This window comes from Scomber japonicus, chromosome 8 (assembly GCF_027409825.1).
Source record: "Scomber japonicus isolate fScoJap1 chromosome 8, fScoJap1.pri, whole genome shotgun sequence".
NCBI classification, from domain to species: domain Eukaryota; kingdom Metazoa; phylum Chordata; class Actinopteri; order Scombriformes; family Scombridae; genus Scomber; species Scomber japonicus.
In genome coordinates this window covers 15,823,663-15,836,772 of record NC_070585.1, presented here as the reverse complement: position 1 = coordinate 15,836,772, position 13,110 = coordinate 15,823,663, and the positions used below count along the sequence as shown (strand labels likewise).

Sequence of the window (13,110 nt, the reverse complement as noted above, 5' to 3'; positions counted from 1 at the left end):
TCATTCATGCTCACACATACCCACATATACACACAGACACACTCACACACACAAACACACTTTCCTAGAAACACACCATCACACAAACACACATACACACACACACACTCACACAGCCTTCAGCTTCAGATTAATGAATGCCTCAATCTAGGGCAGTGCAAAAACATTTAATTATCTCTGACACTGAAGGTGAGGCAAGAGGCCATATCTGTCATCCACGTGTGTGTGTGTGTGTGTGTGTGTGTGTGTGTGTGTGTGTGTGTGTGTGTGTGTGTGTGTGTGTGGATAGAGGGAAAGGAGGAAGAGATCACAGTGTGTCAATGGCGCAGAGAATCAGGTTGTAAGTCAAGTGAGTGGTCTTTCATTGTAACCTCTCCAGCAATGGACTTAAGGTCAAACTGACACAAACTCCTCGCTTGGCAGCAATGCACAACCACTTGGGAACCATGAGAATCTTTTTCAAAGCAGAAGGAAAGAATCCATTTGGCATGTATACAGAAAGTGTAAATAAATATAAATATTCCATGAATATCAGAAAACTTACCTTCCATGGTCAAGTAGCCAAAAACAGCAGCTGATGTGTTTGATTTGGATACAAATGAAGATCTGAAACACACTAAACCTTCACAAAACAGTAGACTGACCAACAAGATGGTGTCAGGATCTACTTATGAACGTATTCTACTATTGGATGGATTGCTGTGAGTAAGTTGATTGTTAATCCTGATGACTTCCGTGACTTGAAGTTGTTTGCGGTTTTGGTGAAATGTCTTGACAACTTCTAGATAGATTACCATGAAATTTGGTTCAAACTTTTATGTATACCTTTAGCATGAATTTGGTGATCATAGACTTTTCTTCTAGCTCTGCCAACTAGTCAAAGATTTCACTTTCCTGGTGAAATATCCCCCAAGGATTAAGGTGATTGCTTACATTTTCCTCTAGTTCCAATTGGTCTGGGTTTTTCTGTCTTGTTTTGGGGTTTTTTTGTATTTGAGACCAAATAACCTCAAAACTAATAACATTCCCATTGTCCTCAGCTTTACTTAATGTTAGTGTTAATTAGCCAATGTTAACATGCTAACACACTACACTAAGATGGTCAGAGCCGTTTCAAGGAATTTGGGGGCCCCAAGCAAAATGGACTTGGAGGCCCCCCCACCACCACCGCCCTCCGACGCCGACACCCCTGGACCACAGCAAAAAAACCTACGCCTCACCATCCCACCCCGCCTGCCCAAAGCCTACAGGAACCACAGCGTAGACACACTGTTGAAGTTCAACCACACATTATATCAATAAAATATTTCTTAACAGTGCAAATACTGCTTACAAATGTTGCATATAGGCTACTGCACACATAGTATGTTTACTTATTTTATTTGAACATTTGCAATCAACATATAAACAAACTGCAAATTCGGTATTAAATATAAAATCCAACATAGATAAAAGTACACACACACATATAAGATTAACCTTTAAAAAATATGCAAAATATCTACATCTGCTGTTTGCGAGCCTTGGCTTCAGCAAAGGCAACCACAATGTCCTCCATGTCCAAAGACCAGCGAACATCACGCTCAATTGACATAACGGCCAGTCCTGTGGGCCTCTCTTGGCTCATGGTGGACCTCATGCATGTCTTTATCAGCTTCAAAGCTGAAAAGCTCCTCTCACCTGAGACCACAGTCACAGGGAGAGTCAGTAGGTAGCTAACATAAACAGGGATCATTCCTATGTTCCCCCGGGTCCTATGTTCTCCACTTTGTATGTGACCGGGGAACATACAGTAGGGATGATCCCGTCTACAGTTAGCCTGTTAGCTCAGTTAGCCGCCGAGTTGGCAGCCGAGCTAGCAGCCGAGTTAGCAGATGAGTTAGCCGCTGAGCTAGCAACTAGGAACTAGGAACATAGGACCCTGGGAACATAGGTACGGTGTGGAGGGCCCCGAGGGGGATTCCGATAACAGTGTCGCTGCACTTTCCTGCATTGACCATCACAGCATTTAAAGGGACGCGCACACAGTTTGTCGTTGCATTCAATTCAAAACCAGTCGTTGTCTGGGGGCCCCCGGCCGGCTCGGGGCCCCAGGCAATTGCATGGTTTGCCTGTCCTGTTGCGACGGGCCCCAAAGATGGTGAACATAGTGAACATCATAACTGCAAAACAAAAGCGTGTTAGCATTGTCACTGTAAGTATAGCATTGCTAACATGGCTTTAGACTTGTCTACAGAAAGTGCTTCAGTTGCTTTTTTCAGTGGTCCATCTTAAACACATCTAACGTAAAAGACATGTTTCTATTTTAATCAATACAGCTCCTGCATTTACAATTCAACTATTTTTCCCCCCTTTTTTACATGCGGAACTATACTGAAAGTAAGGTGGTTTCTGAATGCTTCCAAAATGCTGGTGACCTACACTCAATTCTGTACTTGAAAGCCTCCTAATGTAGACAGCCTCTGTACACAATGCAGTAATACTAATAATATCTTTATTTATGTAGCATTTATCAAACCAAAGTTAGACAGTGCCTCACATAAAAAATAAAAACTCAGCAATGCTAAAAGAGCATGGTAGAAATTACACCACTAAAACTATAAAACAGAATAATGAAAAAACAGAATTGGGTGACAATCAGGGTAAGCAGTGCATTAAAAGTATGCTTTGAGCTTACATTTAAAATAAGCCACTGACTCAGCCGGCCATGTTTCCTCCGGCAGGGTGTTCCAGAGCCTCGGGGCTCTTATTTCAAAAGCTTTGTCCCTCTTAGTCTTCAGCTGAGAGTCTGGAACAGATATTAGGCCTCTGCCCGAGGATCTCAAACTGCAAGCAGGGTCATACAGGGATAAAAAAATATTGAGTCAGACCATTTAGTGCCTTGTAAGTAATTAAAAGAAGATTAAAATTAATTCTGAAACACACTGGAAGCTGATGTAAAGAGCCTAAAACTGGATTGATGTGTTAAAAAATGTTTAAAAACAGTTGAGTTTAGTACTGTTACAGTAATCCAGGCGTGATGAGATAATAGCATGTAAAAAGGTTTCTGTATCTTTAAAACTTAAAATAGATCGAATTCTGGCGATGTCCCTTAGCTGATAAAAACACGTGTTTTAAATATGAAGTATCATCAATTATTGCGTGTGTTTCTCTGAGTGTGTGTGTTCCCTCCAACCAAGCCAGTCCCATACATATTCTATTTCTGCTCTCTCAGCTCTCCATGATGGTGATTAGAATTGTAAACACACTTAAAGCAGAACAAGTTAAGTATGCTGTGAGTTTGTTTAGACCGTGACAATTAGTAATTTCTACCTTTAATTAATGTCCTCTTGTATGCACACGTTGTCCTTAAATGCATCTTTGCTGCTCTGCTTTGAAGCTGCCTTCAAAGACTGTTTGATTTATTTGCTTTAGTGTTCCTTTAAAAATGTTTCGCTGCCAGCAAAAGCTCCACAAAACATCCTCTTTCACAATAATAAATGAGTGTCTCTCTCCAGATTCCTTCTCTCTCGTAAGCCACTGCAGTTTCCTCTCTGACATTCAAACTGAAGCCGACTGTTTATCCTCTCCATTCCTCAGTTACATCCACAATAATATGATTTGCTCATGTTCTCAATAATTAATTTTCTGGATGGTGAATCCGTTCTATCACTGTGTCCTCCCGGAGGCTTCCTCTGTGCTTTCATCCCCCCATCATTCCTCTCTGCCATCCCTCACTCCAGTGCCTTTCACAGGCCAAACAGTCAGACCCGGAGGAAACGATGACAAAGCGGAGTGAGAAGATTTTTATCTCCTCCTGATCTGTTTGTATTTCTGTTCTCTGTTGTGTTTGCTTGTTTGCTTCTGTAGCCCCGCAGGTAAAAGAGAAGAAACACCTTTGTAATTAGTTTATCAAGGCCTGAAAGTGATGCTCATTTTTCTAATAACAGTCAAGAATTTGTCCTTTGGGAATGGTTGTTGAAGCTTGTGTTTATTCAATTTCAAACTTGATTATTTGCTTTTAGAAACAGTAGCTGGGGAGATCAAACAGTGGAGCGCGGTGTCGATAAAGCAGCGCACACACCGTTACACACACAGTCCAAAAACACCACACTGACCCATGTCCAACTCAGCAGCAATTAATTTGAGGTCACCCTCTACTCTCTGACAGGGCTTGTTGGCATTGTGGCCTCTTCTATTGGCCTCTGACTATCTTTATTATCCAATCACTGCTTTCCATTCTGGCCTCCGTCCAGTTTTAGAGGACACAGGAAGAGTCTTTTATCTTCCCCTCTTCTTTTCTGGCCATTTTTCTGTCTCTTAAGAAACATTAAGGCTAAAAAATAGAAGGAAAAAAAACCTTGAGAAGACAAAAAGTGGATGAGTGCGACAATTTAACGTCAGCCGTAATTGTAATAAAATTTTACTGCTTTTTCTCCGTTGGAAGTATTTCAGCAATTAAATGATAATAGAGGTATGTCGAGTGTTGAATTATGCAGGAACTTTTTAAAGAAGGGTTTTTTTACATACTGAAGTCAACAAGCTGCCATATTTGCAGCCTGGCTTAGTGAATAGCGATGTAACAGTACAATACTTTCACACTCAATAGTTATTCAGTGACAGTGATTCTATAAATCCTGACCTTGTGTATCACCACCCACCTAAAAATGTGTCAGTATCCGAGGTATCTACACAAAGGAAGTTAAAGCTCCTATATACTGTTGAGATCTACTCCAAAAAATGTGTTTTAATGTTTTATAATCTTACAAACGTTTTATTGTCACAAAGTAGGCAGATTTGTGTAATTGTTATATATTTTATAATCTCCTGCTTACTGCACAGAAGCTCAATGCTGCATTAGAATGGGTCTCTTAATTTTCTGATGTCATCCACATGTTTCTTGCTCTCCTCTGGCTTTCTGTGTTTGCCTTCTGGCTCCCCGAGGGCTCTGTGCTGTTGACTTGGAGGGAAGAAGGGAGAGGGAAAGGTGATGGAAGTCAATATATGAAGCTGCTTCATCTACAGTCTGAGAAGTGGATATGCAATGTACACAAGAGATCACTGTAACTGTGGTAAGGGCAGGAATGTTAAGTGAGGGCAGAATGACACACCGGAGCAAAGCAAGGATTGGTGGGACATGAATATGACAGTGAGTAGAGATCTAGCTTGAAAAATGATCGTATGGATCACCTGTGGATTGTACATGTATATCCATCATTTTATGTTAAGTTATCATTAACTTTTGATTTCAGCAGGGAATATAGTATTTTAGTCTGTTATGTACTTGCTATGCTCGATAAGCATGAGCTACCAACCAAGAAGTTAATTGACACCCCCCCCCCCCCCCCCCCCAGCCCCCTATATAAAAGCTGATCAGAACATATGATAGCTGGGTTGATGCTGGGTTTGCAGCAACAGTAGAGGTTTAAAAGCATGCAGCAACACACATTAGTGAATGTACATGGGCCATGAGGTGTCTATGTTAACAGATTTCAGATTATATAACAACATACTACTGTGCAGGAGTATTCCAGTCCTAAAAGGCATCCATCAAATGGCCACAACCTAACCTTTCTAGTAGTAATTTGAATATACTTTTTTTTGTGTGTGTGCATAGGTACAAGCACTGCGTGTAGACAGTATATATTATGAGAAATATACTTATTCACTTTCTCCTGAGACTGAGATGAGAAGATTGATACCACTTTTATCTTGTGTCTGTGTGTTAAGTATGGAGAATGTGATTACCTTAATTTAATGACTGGAAGCAGAGGGAAACAGCTTTGCTCTTTCAAGTTCAAAAATACACCTTCAAAAACCTCAAGCAACACACAAGGCACATAGCTGCCAACACTCCTGTTTTTCCCGGCTTTCTTCCGTATGTCAGACCCATCTCGCGCCCCCCTCCTGTTTTGTCATTTCTCCTGGGAAGGGGGGCCCAAATTTATTTCTGAATAATCTGATCAATATGTTTGTTGATGATTTTTTTAAAAAGCGCACAATGAAAAAGGTTTTAATTTGAAAGCTCAGACTGGAAGCCACTGCAGCTCCGTTAACTTAACACAAGCTACATGGCAAAATGTTTTAATTGTAAATAAAAGTGCACATTTTCCAGCCTGCTTCAGACAATGCAGAGTTTACTGACCAATTATTAAAAACCACGATAAGTTGCATGAACTATCGCCATCTTAACCCCCTCGGCAAGCACCAACATCCCAGCACATTTTCTGCTGTGAGTTGCATTAAACAGCAGATAAAAGTGTGTGTCTGTACCACAGTGTTTAACTGCAGTGCAGTGTTTTTGTGATGCTCATGTTTTGCTGTAATAAAAAAAGAAACATGAATACATCATAGATAAATAAGTTGTTGTGAATAAATAATGTTATTATGAATATATTTATAGGTATTGAAGTCTTATAATACATAATAAATATTTGTATACTTATGCACTAACACCACTCAAAAACCAGCATTAGCCCACCTCCACCATACAAGGTCCCCCCAAAACCACCCAGCACCCGCCTCCCTGCCGCCGCAAATATCTCCCAGATTTTACTACCCAAATGTTGGCAGGTATGACAAGGCAGTGTGTGACGTATGTTGAAAACATCCACAGTAGCCACAACCATTGTGTTGCATGTAGGCCTGCATACCAATGATGCATGTTAACTCGCCTGGATACCCTGCTGTCCTATTTCCCACCGATGATGGCATTGCCTCTTTAAATGAAGTGATTTTATGAAATTAAACCCTTTGTAGCACATTAGTTTTATGCAAATGGAGATTCATTCATACGTTATGTGACACGAAATGACATCGCCAATGTGTGTTGCACATAAAGTTAATTAACAGATTGCATCTTGTTGGTTTAATCTGTACTCAAACAGAAATGTAAAAACAAAAATTGGTGGTTTTAGGAGGAGTCACATGCTGGAATTATTTCTTGTTGAACAACTGCTGAGTGTAGTGGGGCTGCCACAGTAGGTGTTTTACCATCATACCTGCACAAACACCTCTACTGAACCTCAGCAACCGACTACAGTTGGCACTCACACTGTAGATGCTTTTTTGAAACTGCAAATGTTATCCCAAATGGAAATTATTTGAAAGATAACCTTAACTAAACTGTGTGAGTTTAATACAGTTTAAGAAGTGTAAAAGTGCTTATCTTGTATACAGAGGGCATTTATGTCCATTTGCTGATGATCTGCTGTTGTCTTATGCCCTCACTCCCCTCAGTCACAGGTATGCCAACTATTCCATCTGGCTCACGCCCCCCAGACCGAAAACCCAGCAGCCGGTTGGGTTGCTGGACCCCTTGGGTCATCAGTTAGCTTAACATACTGTATGACCAAGGACACGCACACACATCAATTGTCCTTGGCAACTGAGTGTGTGTGCAGAGTTGTTGGCCTTGTTCACAAACCGTAACTGTAATATTAAAGAGAACATCTTTTACTTGATTATCCCTGTTTCTTCGTCTGTTATTACCTGCCAGCTCTGTTTTCACAGTTTCTGCAGCAGAAGAATCATTTACTTGACACACACACACACACACACACACACACACACACACACACACACACACACACACAGGCACAAATCCTTTGCACTCGCTCATTTGGCAACGTCTTATCAGTAGCAGACCTTGTTAATTTACATAAATCAATAACATTTTCAAGGTAAAAATGTGGTTTTGAGTGTGAAAAAGAGTTTTACTTGGCACTTTGGAAATGAATGGACATGCAACAAGGCATGTCAAGTTACATCGCTCATGCATATTGACTTATGCACACACGCAAAGATGGAGTCATACTTAAGATTAGAAAGAGGAGAATAAAAGAAGATGATACTCAAATTGAAGTGAAAGAGAGGTGGCAAGAATGTCTGCAGTGCTTCTGCATTACAATTGATTGGCTGGTTTAACTGCCAATGCTGCTCAGTCAAGCTTTAAATAGATGGATAAAACTCCCTTTTACCCCATACTCTACTCCTCTCTTTTCTTCCCCGCCTATTCCCCCCCCTTCTCTCTACATCGTCCAATTTTCTCCTCTCTTCTCTCTTCTAACAGCATCAGCCATAAAATGATTTCACATTCAGAACATCATTGTCTTCCCATATGAACCATTTTTCTGTTTTGAAGTTTTATCTGATTAATTGTCCACATGTGATGTTTTGTGTGTATGTTTGGATTTGTATATAAACTGACCCGTTCATTTGTATGTGTGCGTCTGTTTTCCAATTTGTCTGAGAGTGGAGGTCATGCACTAATCCTAAATTGTCCTCCAATCCTCTGTTAACCAGATACGAGCCTCATTTTTTTCCCTGGTCCTTCCTCCTCCTCCTCCTCCTCCTCCTCATCCTCTTACCTCTTCCCCCTCTTTTTCCTCTCCTCTTTCCTTCATCTGTCATTTCCTGGCGGTGATAAAGTCATTTTGAAGCGAAGTGAAATAAGATGGGTTTTCTCCAGCATTGATAGATGGAGGTGAGGATGGGCCCAAATAAGCAGGGCGATAGAAACACACTGCAGAGCACGCAGCTATCGGGGGGAAGGCCAGCTTGTCATCTCTTCGCACTCTGGAGAATATGAGAAGGCACACGGGCTTGTAAATGTATTTTTGCATCTGTGTACGTGTTTCACAGATTGTGTGGAAACAAGTCTGTTACTCGGTTATGACAGATGTGTGCGGTGTGCTGTGAATCTCTTCCCTTGAGAAACTTGGCCACTTTTGTTGTGTGTGTTCATTCTGATGCTTTATGTATATATATATATATATATATACACACACACACACATAGTAATGTGAAAGAATTAGAACACCCCATTAAATATTCAGTTCTTTATTAAGAAATGTTCACATATCAATGTCTAATCTCGTTGTTATTTATCTCTGGACTTGTGTAGTCTTTTTCTGATTGTAGAGGCATGCACTTTCACATCAACAGTAGCAAGAGTGTGCTCTAGGTCCCGTGATGGTCTTTTAGGGTTTTTGCTGATTTCTTTAAGCATCTTGCAGTCTGCTCTCAGGGTGAACTTGCTTGGACGGCCAGACCTGGGCATGTCCTCCACTTCTAGATTATTTTCTGGACAGTGGAATGGCTGATTTCAAATTCTTTTGAGGTCTTTTTAATACCCTTACCAGACTCATAAGCTGCTACAATCTTCTTTCTGAAGACCTCAGACAGTTCTTTCAATCTCACCATGGTGCTCACTCTCATTTCAACAGTCAGGGGCACACCAAACTAAATGTCTGAGGTTTAAATAGGGCAAGCCTCCTTCAAAATGCTGAGTAACAATGTTCTGATCATTTGCACTTGATGTGATACACCTGTGTGTGATTTTAGCCATTTTAAGTGGGAATGAATGTGGAAACCCAGTCCTAATTTATTCCTCACCAGCAATTGCATTTTTTTTAAATTACATTTTACAGAAAGTTTTAAGAAGTATTTTCTTCAGTTTTAATTAGTTATATTACTTGAATGTGTCAGTATTGTTAACATTGATATTAAATATCCATATGTCCAAATATGTTAAAAAACACACAGGCTTTCATAGGGTGTCCTAATTTTTTCACATGACTGTATATGTCCTTTGACAGCTCCAGATACGTTCAGCATGTTTACAGTTCATATGTATTGGTGATCATTCTTGTAGTTGATTATTGAGATTTCAGCTTTGAAAGGGGAACTACACTACCATCACGTCAGAGTCTGTGCTTGATTTAACACTGATAAAGCAGCATGTAAACAGCAGTGCAGTATGTGATCAGGTCAGAAACGAGTTGATGTTCACATCAGACACCAGCTGTGGCTCAAACACAATCCATTAGTCCTGTAATGGAGACCAGGCCACTCTGTTTTTATGATGTTAGCAGCCACATGTTAATGACTTGTACATCATGCAGGGCTTTTATCTATACACTGTGCTCAGTTCTTATTAACTTGGGAGTTCAAAACATTTCAATTTCATTCACCATAGTGACGGTATGTGGTATGCGTATGTTGTTTAAACTCATTCATCTTTCTTTAGTACATGACTGACACAGCCTGTGTGATTGACAGGGTCACTATGACTGCCAGTCCAGGCTCCGCTGCTTGATGTCAGCTTGTCTCTCACTTCATTTGTACTAAAAGCTCTCAACTTGCTGTTTCTTTTTCATCTCCCCTGCCTTCTATTTTTTTCTCTTTTCTTGTCTTTGTCAAATGAAAGTGGGCTTGTGCCATTAGTCTAGTGTGAAATGACACAATGCTTGGAGTCAGTGAGCTGTTTTGATCTTTTGTCACCTTGGACACCTGCCAGCTGTGCCTTTCTGCCACGGTGATATTGTCACTGTGAGATTGATTTGGAAGAAGATGGGGTCAACACTCTGAGAGAATAGTCCTCGTTAAGCAGTTCACACTGTGGAAAACTCAACATTTACTTCATATCTTTTACCATTCTCCCTTTCCTTCTTTTACTCCAGCTCATTATTTTTCTGTCTGCTTCAGTTAGTAGGATGTAAGAATCTGCCAGCTGGAAAACCAACAGAACAGTTTGATGTTTCGTTGCATTGATTCTCCTTCTCTCTACAAATACATTTTTCTGCTGTTCGGAGATGAAGTCTGTCCCTGATCTCTCTCTGTAGGTCCAGACGCCACCAAGGACCCCTGTCTGAAGGTGCGCTGCCCTCCTCACAAGGTATGTGTCAGCCATGACTACCAGACAGCCATCTGCACCAATCACAAGCAGCCAACGCACAGGTAAGAACCAATTACATGGCATTTTATTAACTCTCCAAAAGATCAGCAGAATGGAGGGAATGTGGATGCTTGAGTGCAATATTTTCTCTCTCCTCAATTATGGAGTTATTATTGAGTTATTAGATATTAGTAAGTAAATGCCTATAATGCAAAATTACTATGTACAGCTGAACTTCAATATGCTAATGACCCTTAGGATAAATCAGATAAAATGATACCCAGCTGAAGCATGAAATAAAGTATCATTTTGTTTTTTGTATGTAAGCAGTGTGTAACAGTCCAATCTGCTTCAATGACATACATACAGATACATATTCTCAATACCAATTAACTTTAATCAAACAGTCTGTTTATTTGCACTCTGTGGACTCTGACAAAGATCGGGTGCCCTATCAGTACCCAATTTGTTTGTGTTTTCACCCATGTCATGTTGCCAAGTTTGAGGTTTTTCAATTTTTCAGTTCAAGAATCATTTCCCCCCCAAAAAATCTGAATACTTTCTGTCTCTGTCATGTGTTTAATTGATTTCCTCAAGTCATTAGCTCCTAAGAAACTTAATTTTAATTCTTTTCTTCATATTGAATTAATTACAAGTCCTATTTGCTGCTTAATATGTCAGATTATTCACCTGAAATCTGTAATTTCCCAGCAGCATCGATCACTGAAGCTTTGGTCCATGAGATTGTTTTATCTACATGAGTTAAATTACCTGCAGTTATTAGCATAAAACAGATTCGGTGTCCTCTCAGAGGGCAAATCCAAACTTTGTTGCTCTCAAGATATTTGAAAACAAATATAGATAAATGCACAATGTCTTGCAGCTTGTATATATAGAAGATGATTCATCATTGTTATTCACTGCTAACAAAATTGCCTTTTTGAAGTTGCACTGTACACACTTTGGCATCACTGTTGTGTTATTAAAATTCACAAGCAAATACATTTTGTTCTTTATTAAGAAGTTGTCAACACAGAGGTCTTTTTCTTCTTCTTGAAATTTGTACACAGTAGTTCTGTTCAGACTTTACTTATTCACTTATTGATTAATTATGCTTCGGCGCAGGCATGGACATTTATCATTTAAAAACCATTATGTAGGCGTGCCATGTTAATTTATTGTGCACCTCTGTCCTGCTGTGAGAGGGGTGCAATACTGTCAAATCAGAGCATTTCCAGATTAGAGCAACATGGAGACTCTCTGCAGGGGGCTGAAGTACAGTGGTGTTTGAGAGCGAGAGGGGGAGACAGAGGGGCCCGGGGGAGTGAGTTGTCTACAGATCATCTGTCTCTCAAATTAATATTTGTCAGGCATGCACTAATTGTTGTGGTCGAGTAAATCCCGCCCTTCAAATCACACTAATAACTTGAACACATTTGCATGCTTCATTGCATTAATGCTTGAAAGGAGGAGAAGTGTTTGATTTTATTTGGAGATAGATGAGGGGAAACATTTCAGACAATCATCTACGTGCTAGTTTCATCTCACCTTCTCTGTCAGCACTGCTTTATTTATCGGTACAGCATGCATGTCTAATCTACCGTGGCAACGATTGTGGCTCATTCAGTAAGTCTGATAGTTTAAAGAACCACGAACGTGTCTTGACACACCACCTGGGATTTCAGTGATGCAGTTTTACAGAGTGTGGACATGAAAGAGGTTTTATATGTGTGGAATTTCAACTTGTTCACTTCAGTTCACTCCAACATTTTGTCTCCCAACACATTAATTTCTCTTCTAAAAAAATGTGTTTTCTGTTTGGCTTCTATTCCACTGCTGGTCGGTGTATGAGGAGGCGGCAGGGCATTCTGTGAGAGCACTTTGCTAGAAAATTGCTGAGAGATTTGGATCCAATGTAACAACTGTCATGGGTGATGTGTATTAGGCAGCAAAGGAAGGCCCCAAATGCAGGCTTTAGAGGCAAGCAGGAACAATTCAGTGAGTTTATTGTCAAAAGAGAAGATACGCTTGCTCATGGTGGCAAGTCCAAACAGTAGTTGTATTAAATCCACAGAGCTGAAGGGAAAAGACTAGACAGGCAGACTAGCAGGTCCAGATATGTTACAGGTCCATGTAACAGGATACAGAAAACAGAAGCTTGAAAGCACTAGCAAAAGCAACATGACATCTTCGGATGATGAGAGAATGAGGTGCAGGTGGGGAGATGAGTGAGGAAGCTCAGGTGAGGGGAATGAGATGATTGCAGGGCAGATGGGAGTGGCAGGATCTGGAAAGCACAAAGAAAAGTCTGAGGGCATCTGTTGGTCTGCTGAAAAATGGCAACTAAGGGACCTGGGGAAGTAGGAATGCAGCTGTAGGAAGGGAGCCAGACAAGCCAGACCAGGCCAGCCAGCAACACCAAGCAGGGTAGAAGGAGGGGCTGGGTGGCAGGC

General features: G+C 40.6%; 1 protein-coding gene across 1 annotated transcript in view; it reads left to right on the top strand.

The window, feature by feature from the left end:
- spock1 (SPARC (osteonectin), cwcv and kazal like domains proteoglycan 1) overlaps positions 1–13,110 on the top strand; it is a 99,932-nt gene that overhangs the window by 65,209 nt on the left and 21,613 nt on the right. The window contains exon 6 of the mRNA XM_053323912.1: positions 10,605–10,719. Coding sequence (XP_053179887.1) covers positions 10,605–10,719 — 115 coding nt within the window. The remainder of the gene's footprint in view (positions 1–10,604; positions 10,720–13,110) is intronic.